Genomic DNA, 18,266 nt, shown 5'->3' with positions numbered 1-18,266 from the left:
TGAGGAAATCAAACTGGTAGAAATCAAACTAAAAAGTTCCTGACGCTTCTCCAATTTCCTACCCATTGAAAACGGGGAAGGCTTGGGGAGGCTGGAGCCTGGGGCCTGGGCAGGTGTTGGTCAAGGCGCTGCTTCCTGAAAACTGCCCTGGCCTGGAGTTGCCTTCGCAGAGGAGTGACCGCCAGCCCCTGACCCTGGTGGAGGCTGATCTCTGTTTGCAACTTAGCTTTTCTGTTCTGTGCTGCTTTATCCACCACGTTTTCTAAAATGTCAGCCAAATGACGAATTTACAGAGTGGGTCCAGCAAACGATATTTCTAATCCCAACCAATACTGTTCCTAACTAGCCTTGTGATGTGAGTTCCTGAGACTCAGAACTTCACCTGGAAAACAGGGAGAAGTGAGTCGGGAGGGACAGTGCTATCCAGTGACACACCTGACAAGTGCTGCTGGGAGTTCTCCCAGGGGCCAGGCACAGCAGGGCTAGGAAGATGGACAGGTCTGTGATTTGGTGATTTCTACTCTGAGCATCGGAGCTAGGCAGGAGGCTCTTTGCCCAATTAACTATTGTCCGGGGCTTATTATAATTTGAGGAGAATGAACTGGGTTTATGCAACTGATTGCTTTAGCAGTGGTCAAGCTATGGCTGTAAAGGGCTTTCCGTCTGAAATGCTGAGCCCAGGGATTAGGCAGGCTCAGTCTCATCCCTTGCAAACAGGAGGCTCACTGGAGTAAGCTCTGAAGGAAATGGCAGCCGTGTGGTGTCTTAGGAATAACTCCAGATTGCACTTCACTCCGCAGACAGTTCTCAAATGCACTGACTCCCGTGTTATCCCCCACGTCCCCCCGCACCCCAGCCATAGTCTAGCTCCCAAGTCCTGCTCCTTAACCGCCTGATGTCTTGTAAGAAAGCTCTGAATGGTGGCCGCCAGGAGGCAGTGCAGCAGGCCTTTCTTGAACCTCAGATTTCAGGTAGCCTCCCTGATGGCTCCCCTGACAGGAAGGGACTCATTCGATGTTTTAATCGAAATCAACTCTGCATAGGACCAGGAGCCAGGGTTGCCCTTTTCTGAGCTGCTCCTAGCAAGCTTCCGATGGAAACCTGCAAATGTTAATACCCAACCAATTAAAGTGGTTTTCTGATGGCAGGCATGAGTTGCCCACCTTGGTTTGCACTGGTTTTAGAGGTTATATAGGATGCTCTGAAGACCTTTCTCAGTACCGTCGACTGAAGAATATCCGGTCCAAACTGTGATGCGGGCAAAGTCTCATTTGCTGCTTTGGCAATCGGCTTGACAATGTGATACTTTAATGTATAATTGGATAAGCAATTGGGTTCTGTTATAGTACAGTGGTTTGGCATAATTATTTTCCAGGGCTGTGATTTTCTCGTTAATAAATACTTTTGGGGGTTACAAATTCTTAAACATCAACACTCTATACTCCTTGAAAGTAGGCTGCCATTAATTAATATAACAGCTTATTTCAGCATTTGGGCCCCACTGGCAACACTAAAAAAAAACAAAAAAAAAAAAACGCTTGCTTTTACTCAAGCAAGTTAGGCTTAAGCCAGAGCTTTGGCAACTCATCAGAGGATGAATGCCCTGTTGATTACCTGAGTTCCTCTCGGCAAAGGGCAAAGACCCGGGCTTTGGAGCCTCACAGTGACCAGAGGGAACCGGAGGGAATTTGATTGCACTTAAAGGTCTCACCATCTAGCAATCAGCCTAGGGTTCCAGTTCATAAGATCCCTCGCACAGAGAGTTAGAAGAAAGGCAATTAACATATTTTTTGCACAAAGAAATAGTTGAGCCCTGACTGGTTTGGCTCAGTGGATAGAGCGTCGGCCTGCGGACTGAGAGGTCCCAGGTTCGATTCTGGTCAAGGGCATGTACCTTGGTTGCGGGCACATCCCCAGTGGGGGGTGTGCAGGAGGCAGCTGGTCGATGTTTCTCTCTCATCGATGTTTCTGACTCTCTATCCCTCTCCCTTCCTCTCTGTAAAAAATCAATAAAATATTTTTTTTAAAAATAGTTGAATAACCTCAGGGTTCTAAGGAAGCAAAGTGGTGGCACAATACCTTTTTTTTTTTTTTTTGGTATCAAGTGAGAGCATGAGGTGATTGATTAGGGCCCCAGGAAAGCCCACTGTGGGTGACTGTCTGCTCAGTAACCGGCAGTTCGAGAAAAAGGGTTTGGTTCTAGGGAGGAAACTCGTGCTCAAAGGATGCTGTGCGTGCATGTGTGTGTGTGAGAGAGAGAGACCACCTCTAAAATCATGCATATTACTCACAGCAATCTAAATGGTCCAGGAAGGCTACTCGGGGACTTGGGACTGTGAGAAGCACACGACAGAAGGGAGGCACATACTTTGCACTAGTTCTGAGCAGCCTTGAGCAGGGAGCCAGGATCGATGTGTGCTATGCAAAGGGCCAGGAAGGCAGCGATCAGCGATCCTGTCTGTGGGGAGGGACCAAGCCCCACTCAGGAACTGCTCATGTTGCCGCTGACTCACCACCACACAGGTTTATGGGGCAACGGAGCCCCCCGCGTCCCTCCTGCCCCGTCCTCGCCCCTACCACCCAGCTCCTGTCACTTCTTGTCTGGCTGCTACTGTCTCCCTCTAATTCCTTCTCCAGCCAGGCCACCTTTTAGGAAAACTATTCCAGTCCTTTACTTCCCTGCTTCTACCCCTTTAATATCTTCTTCGCACCAAAAATAAAATGCAGATATTTAGCCACCCCCACAGACTGCAAATGCTGTTCCCTCGCTCTTCTCGCCAGTTTCTCAACCACCGAGCTCCCTTCTCCTCACTCATTGCTTAACGGATTTCTAATTGATTACCTCTCAGCTTAAAGTCATCCTCAGTGAGGCCTTCCTCCACACCCCACCCCAAGTTCTGCCACCTCCACAGACCACAATGCTCTTTCTTTAGAGCTCTCACAATGTGAAATTACTTTGATGTCTAAGATCAGCCCCCCAAAATTGGAAGCTTCCTCCAGGTCAGCCCAGTAGGAACAAGCACGCCCACGTGCTAGAAGTCCATCGCTCAGCTGCCCTTCCCACCTCTGGAGCCTCCTAAGTTGACTCTCAAAAGCTTTCAAACTAGGTTAGCCCCCTCCCAGCATCTTTCTGTTTAGCAGTGCCCATCTCACTCATAATTAACCGTAATTAACCATTTGGTGTTTCCCCTCCCTACCTGGGTGCCCCATGAGGACAGTAAAGGGGTCTGTCTGGCTCAGTGCTTTAGGGTGGGGCCTCCCCTAGCACTGCAGGACAGAACAAATACCTGGTGTATTAATATGTGTTCATTAATGCCATGTTTAATGCCAATTTCCCACATTGTTTTACTAATGTTCTTTTTTAATCAGCTCTTATTTTTAACTTAAATTTACAAGGAAATCTGAGATGATATCATAAATGGGAGATAACACTAAAAATAAGATTTCTGTCTAGACCATATTTATTATATTCTAGCTAGAGTCTGGGTGGCTCCACCCTGTTAAGGACATGCTAGTACTGAGACTTTCTTTTATATATACACTAGAGGCCCGTTGCACGAAGATTCGTGCAACAGGCCTTCCTTCCCCTGGCTGCCAACACCAGTTTTCCTCTGGCACCCAGGACCCAGGCCTTCGCTCTGGCCAGAATGCCGCTCCTGTAGCTCCCTTTGCCCCCTGTCCTTCCCCTCATAGCAGGCGTCCCACCTCGCCTGGCCACTCCGTGCCTGTGTATGCAAATTAACCCGCCATCTTTGTTGGGTTAATTTGCATACGCCCGATTGGCTTGTGAGCATTGTGGAGATATGGTCAATTTGCATATTTCTCTTGTATTAGTGTAGATTGATTCAGGGAGGAAGGGAGAGATAAAACCATCAATGATGAGAGAGAATCATTGATCGGCTGCCTCCTGCACACCCCCCCACTGGGGATCGAGCCCACAACCTGGGCATGTGCCCTTGACTAGATTTAAATCTGGGACCCTTCAGTCCACAGGCCAATGCTCTATCCACTGAGCCAAACTGGCAAGGGTGAGACTTTCTTTTTGATTAATCAGAAGAACTGAAAGATAATGGAAAAGGGAGCAACTTTCTCACTAGGCTTCAGAGCTGTTTGCAGCTTTCATTGTAGACTGGAGGACACCTTTGTGGGCCTGGGGTGTGTGTTTCACCTTGAAACACTGGAATGTTAAGATTTCTCAAAAAGGCAAAGAAATTTCAGTTTTCTTGACAACTCTCATGGATGATCAGGCGTGGCTGGAACTCCCTGTCAGGATTCATGAGGGAGAGCGATGCGAGTAGCAGGAGGGATGGAACCCACTGGCCATGAGAACCCTTCCCTAAAATCACAGTGCGAATCCTGACTTTTTAAAATCAGCTCCGGACCCCGCCCCCAGCGAGAATGACTCTCTGAGAACACTATGAAGGAAATTATAGCTTAATACTTACACCAGACCAACTTGCATTAAATTATGTATGTATGACTCTGTCTTCCCTTTTGGGTGGTGAGACCCCAGAAGGCAATGATTTTTGGCTTATTTTTAGAGCTTTCATAAGACCTCGACCAGTGCCTGGAATATATCATGTGCTCAGTAAGTGCTTGCAGACCAAACAGAAGGTAGTAACAGAATTAGGTCTAAAACTCAAGTATTTACTCCCCATTCATTGAAGTTATTTCCCTTGCCATACTTTGTATAAACACCTATCTGAACGGAACCATAGACCCATAAGAAATGGTTTATTTAAGCTCTCTGCTCCTTGTATTGTTTTGAAAAACTAATAACAATGAAAGATGTAAATATATATTCAGCCACTTGCTTCTTGAAGAAGTGGCTTAAATAGTCCTCCCCCCACCCCCACACACACCTTTGAAGATAATTTGGCATTTTACTACAGATCAGTCCCAAATTCTGAAAAGTATTTAAGTCACCATGAAACATTCCTCGCCTGTACTCCATGACCGAGCTATTACAATGCCAACAGCCAGGGCACTCTGAGCCTTACACCCGGGAATCCATTATGACCCATGTGCCTCGCAATGACACCCTCCATGCACAGAAAGGAACAGTGTCCAAATCAACACACATCAGTACTGCAATCAGAAGTCCCCTTAACACCCCCTCCCCCAAAAATCCTTTCAGGCAGATAAAGTGGGGTGACTGCAGGTACTTTTAAAAAAAATCTCTCCTCAAAGCTGTCCAGAAATAGAATTCCCTTTGAGGAGCCATCACAGACTTCATTCTGTTGAAGGTGAATCAAGTCTTTGGTACAAGTTTTTGCGAACTTTGTAAAGTTGGCACGTGAATCGAGTATCTGAGGACAGTTTCAGCTGCTGTTGTTGCACAGGGAAAGGAGGGAATCTGGGTCACGTGGCCATGGCGCTGAGCATTTTCACAGTTGAACTGTGTGACGGAACCGCAGAGGGGAAAGACGGGTACCACAGCGCATTGACTCCCCCCCCACCTGGAGGAAGGGTTGCTATTCTATGTGCTACTAAGAAAGAAAAACACTGCCAAGTAAATTACGACACACCATCAATTTTAGGACATGCTTTGATTTCAGAGATGTTAAAATGTGAAAAGCAGTATCTTAGAACCGATAAACTATGGCTTTTAAACAGTGCGGGCAGTTTACTCTGAATGTCATGCAGTAATAAGCCCTGGAGTGGACCAAATGGTAGCCTTGAATTTGACCATCACGACATTTTCCTCTCTTTTCTAAGATTCACAGCTGGGCAGGTTTGAGACTATCCCCAATGCTGGATGCTCCTTAGATAACCCCCTCACCCCATCACTCTTTATTCTAACACGATTTCTTTGTGAAACTAAGTTGACTCTCCCCCTCCCAGCCTGTTTCCATTTGGTAATGTCCATCTCACTCATAATTAACCATTTGGTGTCTCCCCTCTCTACCTGGGTGCCCCATGAGGACAGCAAAGGGGTCTATCTGGCTCAGCGCTTAAGGGCAGGGACAGAACAAATATCTGGTGTATTAATCCATGGTCACCGCCTGTCCCTGCAGACAGCTAAAGGTAATCTAGAAGATTCATAGGAGGGAAGCCCCATCATCAAAGCTTGCCCAAGGCAAATAGTGCCTTTCCATAAGCCAGTGTGTAAGATCAATCACAGGGCGTATCCCAGTGAGCCAGGCAAGCAGAACTCCAAGCTGCAGCATGTTAATTTCCAAGTCACCTGGTGGCTCTTCCAGGACCTTTCCCAGGGTCCCTTTTCCTACAGAGACCAAAACCTCATTCCAAAGCTTCTGAGCGAGATCAGTGTCCTGGGGCTGCTGGCATGGCCTGTGGCCCAGGCTCTCCTCTAACAGGGCGCATGTGGGAGAAAAGCGGGCTGCAGCGAGTCTGCAAAGGACAGCCTCAAATCTGTTACCCCCAACCATAAAATTATTTTCGTTGCTACTTCATAACTATAATTTTGCTACTGTTAATGAATCGTAAATATCTGTGTTTTCCGATGGTCTTAGGCTCTACAGCAGTAGTTAGGAGACCCTGCTAGCAGTTCTCAACCTGTGGTTGAGAACCGCTGCTGTAGAGCCTCAAACCATCGGAAAACACAGATATTTACGATTCATTAACAGTAGCAAAATTACAGTTATGAAGTAGCAACAAAAATAATTTTATGGTTGGGGGTCACCACAACATGAGGAACTGTGTTAAAGGGTCGCGGCATTAGGAAGGTTGAGAACCACTGATCTACATGAAGACGTTTTTCCCCAAATGTACTGCTTCTCAGCAGTTAAGTGCATCTTAGCATTGCCTGAGAAATTTGAAAACAATTCCCAAACCCAGGCTGCCCCCAGACCAATTAAATCGGAATCCCTGGGGAGGAGCCCGGCATCATTGGTGTTTAAAGCTCTTCCCGTGATTCCCGTGAGCAGCCAGGGTTGAGCATGGTGTTCTTTTTTCCTCTTGCTTTGTTGTTAGACACAACGTATAAACACAAAACAGCAGGGGTCCTCTTGGACCTCAAAAAACAGCAAGGGTGGAGGAGGTTCCAGAAACTTTTTTAAAGTACAAGATAGATTAGTGCCCAGACCCAGGGTGTGGGTGGCAGGCCACAGAGTCAGACTAAAGGCTCCTTCCTCTCCTCAGAGCCAGGACAGCCCCAAGGAGCCGCTGGGCTTCCCAGAAAGGCCGCCGCCCAGAGGAGGCCACATGCAAAACAGGTTCTTCTCCGCCTGGAGAATCGTGTGTACCAGGGGCCTTGCTATGAACCTACAGACGACTTCATTTGAAGCCGTTTCGTCAAATGCAAAGTCAAAGCGGAACGTTGGGGTCTCCATAACCTTTGTTAAGTCCACTTCTAACTTGGGCTCCTGTACAAAGGGGAGACACTTGCTAGAAACGGAAATCACATCCATGTCTTTCTTGGCCAATCCTTGTTTATTCCACGGGTGTTTCCTAACACAAACGCATATGCTGTGCTCTTCGGTAGGATCGGCATAGTAAGCGGATGACTACCCAAAGCAGCCCGAAAATCTTGAATCATCTGGGCCAAGTCCCCGTTTGGTTGTCATACTCCTGAGCTCGCTTTATTCTCATTTCAGAGTTCTGGGCCTTCTTCTCTTCTCACTCGTTCTTTATTTTCCCCATCGCCTTCACAACGCATGCGTTCCTCCGCACTGAGTTCACAGCCTTGGCACACTGGCCGCCTCCCACGGGCTGCACTTGCTCTCCCACCTCCTCGCTGACCAGCGGAAACGGCATTTCAGCCCCTGCAGGGCAGGAGTTCCTAGGGGGCCGGTAGCTGCTGGTGGGGACTGGCAGGGGCAGCTCCACCTCCATTCACTCTCCTGAGTGGGGATGTGAACCTCTGAGAGACTGGACACCATGGAGCGGCTTCGGAGACCTTCCTCGGCAGCAGGCAGCAGGAACTGTGGAGTTGACTGATCTGCGCGTTTGCTTCGTTATATTCACCTGCAGGGGCGGATGATCCTTTGGGTGTAAGGGAAGACGCTCTAAGAGTTCTGGGTTTATTGCAGCCACATCATCAAAATCAATCTCTTTGCTCCTTGTGGCACCTCCTTCTGCCCACTCCACGGAAACACAGGCTTTCTCCAAGTCCCAGTCCTTACATCGGCACTGTGACTGAAGCCATGACTGTGTTGGATCTTTTTGTGGAGACCAGGAAACAAGCGGGCCTGCAGTGACAAGTCCATCAGGCCATTGGCAGGTGCGCTGGAAGAACACACCAAACAGCAAGAATCTACAACTCTGCTAACCCTCTGAGCGAGGATGATCTAAAGAAAGCCACAGGCTCGCCTCGCGGCCTTTAGGAGGGAAACCTCTCAGTTTTAAAAACCACGTACAACAGAGCTTTGCAAATATGACTAGTTTTTGTTTTATTTATTTCCTATTTTCTGTAAACAACTTCTAAGCGTTGGCACAACGTTGCCATCTGTAAGGCATATGTCAATAACAGACGGTCGCCTAATAATTAGAAAGTCATTAACGTTTGCCAGCTCTAAATTATTTGGATTCATCTGGTATGATCCGCACTGATGAGGCCACTTAATGCTTGATTTCTGTGTCTTCCGATGGCGGAGCCAGAAGTGGGAAGACCATATTTTCTGAGCTTTGCATTGTTCTTTGTCATCCGACTGAATTGTTACGAGATGGATTTATAACAGATCTAAAGCTGGTATCAAAATGAAAATTAGTTCTTGAAGCGGGCTCTGTGGCGCAATGGATAGCGCATTGGACTTCTAGTGACGAAAATTAGTTCTTGAGTAGAAAAATGGCAATGCAGTTTGACTCGCCTGTAGCAATTGTGTCAGATCTGCCTCTGCAAGGGAGGAAATGACTTCTTAATGTGGTTTTCTTCCACGAAGGAGAATTAAATCTATGTGGCAAGATGTAAAACCAGTGTGCTGGCAGCCAGATTCTGAAGGGAAGATCCATGACCCTCATAAACATATCTGTGGCCTGGTTATATGCTAATGAACCTCATTTAGGCGAAGGCTTCCCGGGTGGAAAGATAGCTCAGCTCCAGAGCCAGGCTATTGTCCCCTTACTGTTTTGCCTTCAGTAGCAAAGTTTGCTCTCAGATAATGGGGCAATTTCTCCATCTGCTGCCAGGGTGGGGGTCTCTGGGTCAGATTTAGAGTGATTTGGGCCTGAAACAGCAAATCCCACTATTTTCGTTGATAGACTTTTTGCTGAGTCGGCAAGATTATTTTACAGTGGTTCTCAACCTTTCTAATGCCGCGACCCTTCAATACAGTTCATGTTGTGGTGACCCCCAACCATAAATTATTTTCGTTGCTACTTCATAACTGTAATTTTGCTACTGTTAATGAATCGTAATATAAATATCTGTGTTTTCCGATGGTCTTAGACGACCCTGCTAGCGGTTCTCAACCTGTGGGTTGAGACATTAGAAAGGTTGAGAACCACTGTTTTAGAAGGAGCTGACTTTTGGGCAAATGCACCTGGTGGGTGGAGCAGGGTGTGTAGAACTGTCCACATTGGTGGCACTGGAGGTCCTCAAGCGTGGATTAAAAGGCAAAATTAATTGTTGGGAACAACACTGGTGCTTCCACTGCCCCGCTAGGTGATCTGACAGGAGAACGCACTTCTGGGGACCTCAGCTTCTTCCTTGGCAAGATGGAGCTCAATAGTGCCTGCCTTGTGAATGGGTCATTGTCAGGATTCAATGAAATGCACCACGAAATAATACACACCAAAGGAACTGCCCTTCGCATCCTAAATACTAACCATCATTGATGCTGTTAAATCATTTGCCTCTCTCTCCTCAAATGGCTTGACACAAAATACTACACTGCAGTCTGTGAAGAAGTTATACCTTCAGCATTTTGTGGTGTATAGAGTCTCACACAGGAATAACCAATTTAGTTAATAAAACTGAATTGCAGTAGGAGATTAAGGGGAAAATTGAGCTGTTCAAATGGAGAGTTCCGAGAACATCCCCTCTCTCTGATAGAATGGAAATTTTATCCACTCAATATGTAAATCTGAGACATATATACAATATTTTTTAAAGAAATATGGGCATCTGAAGAGGACTTTTAAATGATTCAACTAAGATCAGTTGTTAATATTTTGATGTTCCCTAATTTAACTTTTTACTGTTTACCTGCTTGAAGCCTCTTTTAATAGACATACTCTTATTTCTTACTCTGTACGCATGGCCCTTGTATTATTACGGTAAATGTGCTTGGGCTATTTTGGTTCACTGAACAAAACTGCTCAAAGCTCGTATAAGAGAGGCTAAGCCACAGAAAGTAGTGGGTAAGTCCAGGCCAGATGAGAGGAATGATAATGGCAGGCAGCAAGCTCAATGCCTGGTAAGTGAAATGAATGAAGGATGAGGGCTGAAAAAGAAAATTAGCGACTTGTGGGGATTATAAATGGCAGGATGCCCCCTCAATCTGTGACTCCTGCACTCAGCCCCGGCAGACAGTTCCAAGCAGGGAACAGGCCATCCTGTGTTAGGCAAAGAGGCAGGGTGTGAGAAAACCTCACATAATGCTTGCCAATTCCACAGAAATAACCCGGAGGGCTGGCTGTAAAAGACACGGGTGGATTAGGATTTACGTGCGCACCGGGGGTGGCCAGCCAGGGAAATTTTCCACAACCCAGACTTTTTCAGTACAAGGTGATATAGAGTACAGAAACAGGGCATGCTGGGGAGGGGACATGCTTGCACATAAGCTGTGTGAGACCGAAATGCTAGCTAGCTGGTTCTCTGTCATTTCTTGACTCAGGAGCTGGCCAGGCTCCCAAGGTGTCACAGTCACTTACTGATGGCCTTCATATTCCCACAGGGTGAGAGGGGAGTTGGAGCATGGGAAGAGGCCCATGTTCTCACACACCAAACAGTAGCCTAATATGGTTATTTTACTGCAAATGCTGGAAATGTGGTTTTATATATGAAACCACCCCATATTCAAATTTTGGCAACTAAGGCAATTAAAAGGCACACCCCCACCCCTCCCAGCCTATGATTTGCAAATTCTGTTCAACTACCCCACAGTGCTTGTTCAAGGAGATCGCAAGGACCCATTAATGAGCTAATTCTGTGTTGTTTTTCTCCAAAGCTCCAGAAACATGACAAAGAGGAGGCAGACTCCCCAGCCCTGTGGAGATCGGAGGAGGAAATGGCAGCTGAAGCCGAGGCGCTGAGGGCCTACTTCCAGTGATACAGGTACAGGCTCCACCTCCTCCCCACTGAGACCTCCAAGGGCCCCAGGAAAGGGGCTCCCTGCCCAGGTTGGGGACGTAGAAAAGCAGCTGCACCAACATTCTAGGCTGGTGGCTGCAAAGGACAGAAAAGCCAGAGTGAGGAAGACCCTGATTCCTGAGGCCTAAGCCATCCTGAAGGTCACCTCTCCTGTGTCTTCTCTTCCGGTCAGCCCACCCTCACCTCTCTCCTGTTTCCTCCTTTCTGATCCTGCTCCTCTACAATCCAAGCAGCCCAAGATAGTTTATAATTCCAACCTGATCGTCTCTAAGAGGTCAAAATCCTTTAAGGGAGTCACAGCATCCTTAGACTCAAGGCCCACAATTCCCCTGTGCGTCTGCCAGGTGCTGTGGACCAGCTGTCTCCAGACCAGGTCAGCCACGCCTCTACTCCGGCTGCTGGTTGGTAAATCACGCTTCGTGTTTCCGTGTAGCTTTGGCTGCTAGGAAGCTCAGGCCATAGGGAAAGGCCAAGGTGAGAATGATGTTTTGCATTAATGGTGTTTAACTAACTAGGAGATCATAGATTTCAGATGCTGGTAGAAATCTATAGCCAACCTCCTTTTAAGAATGCATATAAACAACAAATTTTTATAAAATGTCAAGGGGTTTGTGGATCTTCTGAAATTAGCGAATAAATAGGGTTGTCATGAAATATTGGGATACATTCACCTAGATGAAAAAATAATTTGCTGTTTAATCTGACATTCAAATTTAGCTGGACATTCTGTATTCTCTCTGGCACGCCTGTTAATAAACCTCCTTAGGGATTATGGACCCTAGATAAGGAGTCTCTCCTCTAAATAGTTTCTTTTCCTTCTTAGATTGTCTTCATCTGGTCTTATGTAAACGTATTTATATTATAAGCTGTTGAAGTACGTCAGGTACTAATTAAAAACAATTAGTGAACAAATACTAGTAGCAACTGAATTATATAAAATGGCACCAACCACTTAGTGATCATGAATTTTGGCTAGAAAACACATTCCTTTATTTCCTTTTTACTTTTAAAGTAAGCCCTTTTCAGTTAGTTTCAAGTATATGTGCACTTGATAGCTCCCCCCCACCACCACCTCCTTTGAAAGTATTCTGATTACTGATGCAGTATTAGCTGCCTCTCCTTCATTACGGCGCAGTGTGTGTGTGCTCAGGCCCTTGCATTCTGGAAAGCTCATTTCATTCTCCCAGGCCACTGGCTTGTCAGCTCGGCACGCCACTGCCTGAAGGGACGGCGTGCGGTGCTAGCAGAAGCTGTCTTTGATATTTCATTTTCACCCGGTTCACCTTCTCATCTCTCTCTTTCTTTTTAGGATCAAGCTAGTTTACCTGAGAACACAGGCCTAGGGGCATGCCTGCCATCCTCCTTCTGTCCCCTTCTGAAAGCGAGTGTGTCATTTTGGAATGTCCCATCCGAACTGGGTAACATTCCTCAGAGGCAGCTTCCTAGGCTGGATTTTCTTCTGTCTGGGTTTCTTGTGTAATGGCAAGAAAGCTCTAGGCTTTTCCCGAGGCGTGCTGCCTTGGAGGGCTTTGTCTTGCCGTGTGCTCCTAGACACTTCCAGAGGTTTTAGACTTCTCACCCACGTTCCCAGTGTGCTTTGTCCCTTTTTGCTTCTGTCTTGCCTTGAGGCCTAGCATCTCCTGCCTACCAGGTGAATCCATGTGCCTTAGAAGTCTCGCCAGAAAGGTGGTTACCTTGTTATACAAGCGATTGCTCAGTGTGTGTGTGTCTGTTTTTTTAAGTTAACCAGCATGGACTTTTCTCTTTAAGGGCCTTTGTTTACAGACCAAACAAATCCCCTCCCATTTTCTGGGCAGTTGGATGGGTGATGAGGTTTCCCAATAGACACAACTAGTAAACATCATTTCCTGTTGTATAATGGGACTACAGGTCCCCCTCTTTACAGACAGAGGGGAAAGGAACCGTTTTGTTTAGGAAACCTGCTCAGTGATTGATCCACCTGGCTCTTTGACACCTGCCCCCTCTCTTTTGAAAACGCATCTATACACCCAGTGTTTATACAGGGTTAAAGCGTTCCTGGAACTTCTGAATCTGTTAATATATTGGGCTGTCATGCAAGATTTGGACATACCCATACTTTAAAGCAGGCGTCCTCAAACTATGGCCCGCAGGCCACATGTGGGTGTTTTTGCCGTGTTTTTTTTTGTTGTTGTTTTTGTTTTGTTTTTTACTTCAAAATAAGATATTTTATGCTGTGTGCATAGGAATTTGTTCATAGTTTTTTTTTAAACTATAGTCCAGCCCTCCGACGGTCTGAGGGACAGTGAACTGGCCCCCTGTTTAAAAAGTTTGAGGACCCCTGCTTTAAAGACTAGTATGACTCCAGACCTGCTCCAGCCCCGAGGTCAGTGCTCCCCATGTCTCTCACCAGGTGTGCGGGGAAGATGAGGCCCATGTGGGAAAGCCAGAGTCAGCTTCCCTAGGGAGCAGAGGCCCTCCTGTCCCTGGTGGGAGGACACCGGCAGGAAGGGCTGCACCACGCCCATTGCCTCCCACGGGCACACTCAGTGTCCTGGCTGATTGGATCTGTTTGCAACCACCCCTTCTCCTGGGAGGCCAGGTGTTTAGGGCCTGACCTTTAACACTCTTTGCCATTAGTCTTCCTTAAGAACAAACACATTGGCAAAGAAGAATGCGCAAACCTATACCCAGAGATGCCCTACATAGGAAAATGGACTATAATAGGCAAAAAGCTACTCTCTCCTGAATGTTTGGTATGGAAATGCTTAGCAAATCATTCAGTCAGTAGCAACCCTGCTCTATATCTTCTTTTCTCTCAGTCTCCTACTTTATTTTTTCTAACTTTAGTTGACACTATTACTGATGTCCCCATTGACCCCCACCCCTTCCCATCACCATACAGTTGTCTGTGGGTTGTGCATCTGTGTTCTTTGGCTAATCTCTTCATCTTCTGCATGACAGGCCTGCCGTAGGACCACAAAGATAAACATTCCAATACTATCAACTGTTTCCTCAGCCTCTTGAAGGCAACTACATTAGGTTAGTTCTGCAGAAGAGTTCTCCTGATCCTCCGCTATAACCTGCAGGATGGTTTGGGCCTTCTCTGTATCCCTAGCCTAGCAGAAAATTACTTTGAACTGCAGTTTCTTAAACAATAGAGGAAAACAGACCTTGTCTTTGCCATGCAGAGAAAAAGCCAGCTACCTAAGAGTTGCTGGATGAAGCTGCTGCAGTTGTCTCACTCTCCACCTGACAGATCCCTGATGAGGTTGGCAATCCCTTGGTTCCAGAAACTCAGTATCTGCCTTCTGTGTATGTGAATTTATGTGCTGCCTCCCCGCACACCGGGCTGAGTGCGGGAGGAGGGTTCTGCCATTGCTCTTTGAGTCTGGGTTCTACATCACATTAGATGACAGTGGGTCTGCATTCTTTACCTAATCTTGTGCCCTTCCTGGGACATAATCCTTCTTTTTTTAGGTACTTAATACTAGGTTTTGCTGCCCCTAAACACCCATGTTACATTTTCTACTGAATTTTAAAGCAATGAGGTGTGTACTAGTGAGGGAAGATTTTGTCATCTCCCTATCCCCATTTCCACCCCATGTTGTAAGTGAGTGGGGTGTGTTGGTTGTAAAATATGCAAGCATCACCCCTAGCTCTGAAAGAAAGTCAGAGAAGGGCAGGTTCCCATACTCTGTTGTGTCAGCAGAGTTCATTTGTAATTCATCAAACTCTCTTCTGTGTGAGGCATTATTTTATAGATAATTGGTTGCCTCTCATTTACTCATAACAGAGCCTTGCAATTTCAAAGCAACTGAGTCAGCCCAAAACAGCATTATTAGTAGTTACAGATATACTGTCAAGGCAAAATGTTGACACTGGCATTTTTGAAAAATCACCATGATTTCAGCTGCTGGACCACACATATAATCATGGACAGTTGAGGTAGACAAGGAAGAACAGGTTTGCTTAGTGTGTATGTGTCTGGTCACTGAATTATACCTTTTAAAATCTATCCTACCACCTGGAAAAATCCTCAGCCTTCTCAAAGAAGGTCTACTGTGAGCATGGCAGCCTGTAGTGAGAAAGGCCTACGGATCATAACTCGCACTGTTCTATGGGGAGGCAAAGGAATACCTTCAGTTCTTTGACCAGTTCAATCCTAAACCGACTACGTAACCCCCAAATGGGGGTGTCATCAATTCCAATGAAAGTGTTTGCCAACACTCTCTGAGCCACCCCCACATTGATAGGATAAAAGGGTTTCTTGCTCTGGCCCGATGGCTCTGTTGGTTGGAGTGTCATCCTGTACACCGAAAGGTTATGGGTTCAATTCCCCATCAGGGCGCATACCTAGGTTCTATCCCACTTGGGGCCCATGCAAAAGAAACATCCATGTTTCTCTCACACATTTCTCTCTGCCTCTCTCTTTCCCTCTCTCTCTAAAAATCAGTGGGCACATCCTTGGGTAATGATTTTTTTTTAAATCATTTTCTTTAGCATGCAGTATAAGAGAAGACTCTTTGTTTAAGACCAATGATACTTTAGTATCTTCAAAAGCTCTTTAGAAAAAAAGGAGCCATCATCTTAAACACAATAAGAAAAGAGATTTTTGGGTTGCTTTTTCCTTCCTCTCCTGTTCATGTCTCTATAGGATTGTGCTGTCTCTCCTCTTACTGTGTAGACTATGTTTATAGAACCAAATTTCAGTAGCAAGGAATTACAGACTCAATTATTTGGATTAGATAAATCAAGTCCCTATGGCCTAAAATGGGAATCATAGGGACTTTAGAATAATAAAATCTAAATGAGTTATTTCATGATAGCCCAAAAGAATAGCCATCTAGTTATATGTTAAAAATTTGCCTTTAATAAAAAATCTATGGGTAGTTCCAAAATGAATTTGTTTAGTTTGGTTCTTTTAAATATATTTTCCAGAGATCCAGCTTTCTCTAACATGTACCCAATAGTTCAGGCAAAAGTTAACCACAGGCTGCCATGGCTGGTCTGCCTCAATGGTTAGAGTGTCGGCCCTCTAACCAAAGGGTCATGGATTTGATTCTAGGTCAAGGGCACATACCTGGGTTGCCAGTTCATTCCCCAACTCTGTCAGGGGCGCATGCATGAGGCAACCAATCAACGTGTCTCTCTCACATGGATATTTTTTTCTCTATCCTCCCTCCCTTCCACTTTATCTAAAAACAATGGAAAAATATCCCTGGGTGAGGAGTAAAAACAAAGATTACCAGAGGCCACTGATAGCTAAAGAATATACAGAACTGTTCTGTCCAGATGATCTAGTTAAACTCCTGGTGGAAATAACCAGTTTCCCGTGGTTACTTTTAACCCTTATGGATCTTGGATCTCCATGATCCATCAGCACAGCATCCTTTTCTGACAAGTGCAACCCAAGTGCCAAAAATAACTTTTAAGAGTTTCAAGCTTTACTGGCATCATGCAAAATGATAATGAAATAAAGCCTGTCATCACCATCATCACCTTCTTCTTCACCCTCATCTCATCTCCAGAAATGGAGACTTTATCACACATCAGTCTGCATACTCTCATATGATAAAACCCTTCTAAAAATATCTACCCACTCCCAACACTCTTTTTTTCTTTTTCTACTTGCTTCTCTCCACTCTGTGTTGTCCTTCCCTATTATTTTTCTCTTTTTGTCTTTGTCTCTGCCAGAAAGGAGGGTGTTGGAAAAAAAAGTACTCCTGAGAGGTCATAGCAAGTTAATATACAGAAAGGCTATGAAAATTCACCTTAATAATCTGTAACCTGCCCTTTAATAATAGCGAGTATTTATGTAATTCATTCGGGAAGTTAATATGAAGAAAGGCTATGAAAATTCACCTTAATAATCTGTAACTTGCCCTTTAATAATAGCTAGTATTTATGCAATTCATTCCATCCTGTTTCTAAAATGTCCTTCAGCCACCTCTTATATAAGTGCTGCATTGTTTTGACATTCCTGGGGCCTCAAGTGAGTTATCATGTAGGCACTTGGTCAATCAGTTTGGGATACATTAGCAAAAGCAGCTCTAAACTGTGTTCCTTCTGGTTTTAATACTTCTCTGATGATTTAAAAGACACGGCAGTGTGTTCTTTAATTTATCCTGAATGGTGAGCAGTGAAGACTGTGAGTGTCTTATTTTTCAAACTAAAGTCCAAAAACTGGAGAAGGTAGACACTAAGGAGAGACTATTTAGAGAATTAAAATATCCTATTGGAACCGCTTGTTCCAATGGTGTTTGCAAAAAAGCCAGCCCAATTCCATGTAACGTGCCCTTTCTTCTTCCTCTTTCCCTTCTTTTCTCCTTCATGGGTGAGGCAGGAGCTATACAGAGTCAGGGAGAGGGCTGGGGAAGCCATCGTGAGGGCTTCCTATTTTGTACCCAACTGCTTTGGGGGATGAGTGCCTGCCACCCTCTCTGTGCCCTCCTCAGACCCCAAACAACAGACGTATTTTTTGTTCACTATCACCACTTTGAAACACTATTACAAGGCAAACCTTGTTTCCCCCACTATAGCCAGCCTCATTCAATAATCTGAAATCAAGAGAAGTCAAGTGGCGGGTAATGCCCCCTCTAAAGCAAATGACCATGTTGAACTTTATCAGAACTCTCTAGAATGTGCTTATAAAAGAAAAGACTGGTCAGGTGAACATTACAGTTCTATACAAATTAAGTCCTCTCTCAAAACAGACACGTGTTTCCAATCACTTGTTCTAAGCACCAGGCATATCCCCTACCAAATGAAAGTATAAAAAGGCATTCTGGAATCACCTAATAATGATATCTGGATTCTCTACTATTTTGTTTTTTACAATCAGTGGAAATGTTTTTAAATAATTCAAGGTGGTGCCTCATCAACATTGCCACTAAACTTACTCTTTGAACACATCACTCTTTCGTACCTCACTTTTCCTATGTCTGAATTACTACAATGAAAAGCATTTTAATTATATCCCAGGATTATCATCAGGATAGCACAAAAACTGGATAGGAAATGCACTAGCAAAAGCAGCTCTGAATTCTTCTTTTGGATTGGATACTTCTCT

The 18,266-nt window shown here is 45.3% G+C and overlaps 1 protein-coding gene across 1 annotated transcript in view; it reads left to right on the top strand.

Annotated features, from left to right (window-relative positions):
- The window catches only part of FHIT (fragile histidine triad diadenosine triphosphatase), a 1,079,335-nt gene that overhangs the window by 1,045,432 nt on the left and 15,637 nt on the right, over positions 1–18,266 (top strand). Inside the window, exon 7 of the mRNA XM_008146282.3 lies at positions 11,073–11,179. Within this exon, the coding sequence (XP_008144504.1) occupies positions 11,073–11,174 (102 nt within the window). The 3' untranslated portion in view covers positions 11,175–11,179. The remainder of the gene's footprint in view (positions 1–11,072; positions 11,180–18,266) is intronic.

Source organism: Eptesicus fuscus, chromosome 18 (genome assembly GCF_027574615.1).
Source record: "Eptesicus fuscus isolate TK198812 chromosome 18, DD_ASM_mEF_20220401, whole genome shotgun sequence".
Lineage (NCBI taxonomy): Eukaryota > Metazoa > Chordata > Mammalia > Chiroptera > Vespertilionidae > Eptesicus > Eptesicus fuscus.
This window is presented reverse-complemented; position numbering and strand designations above follow the sequence as displayed.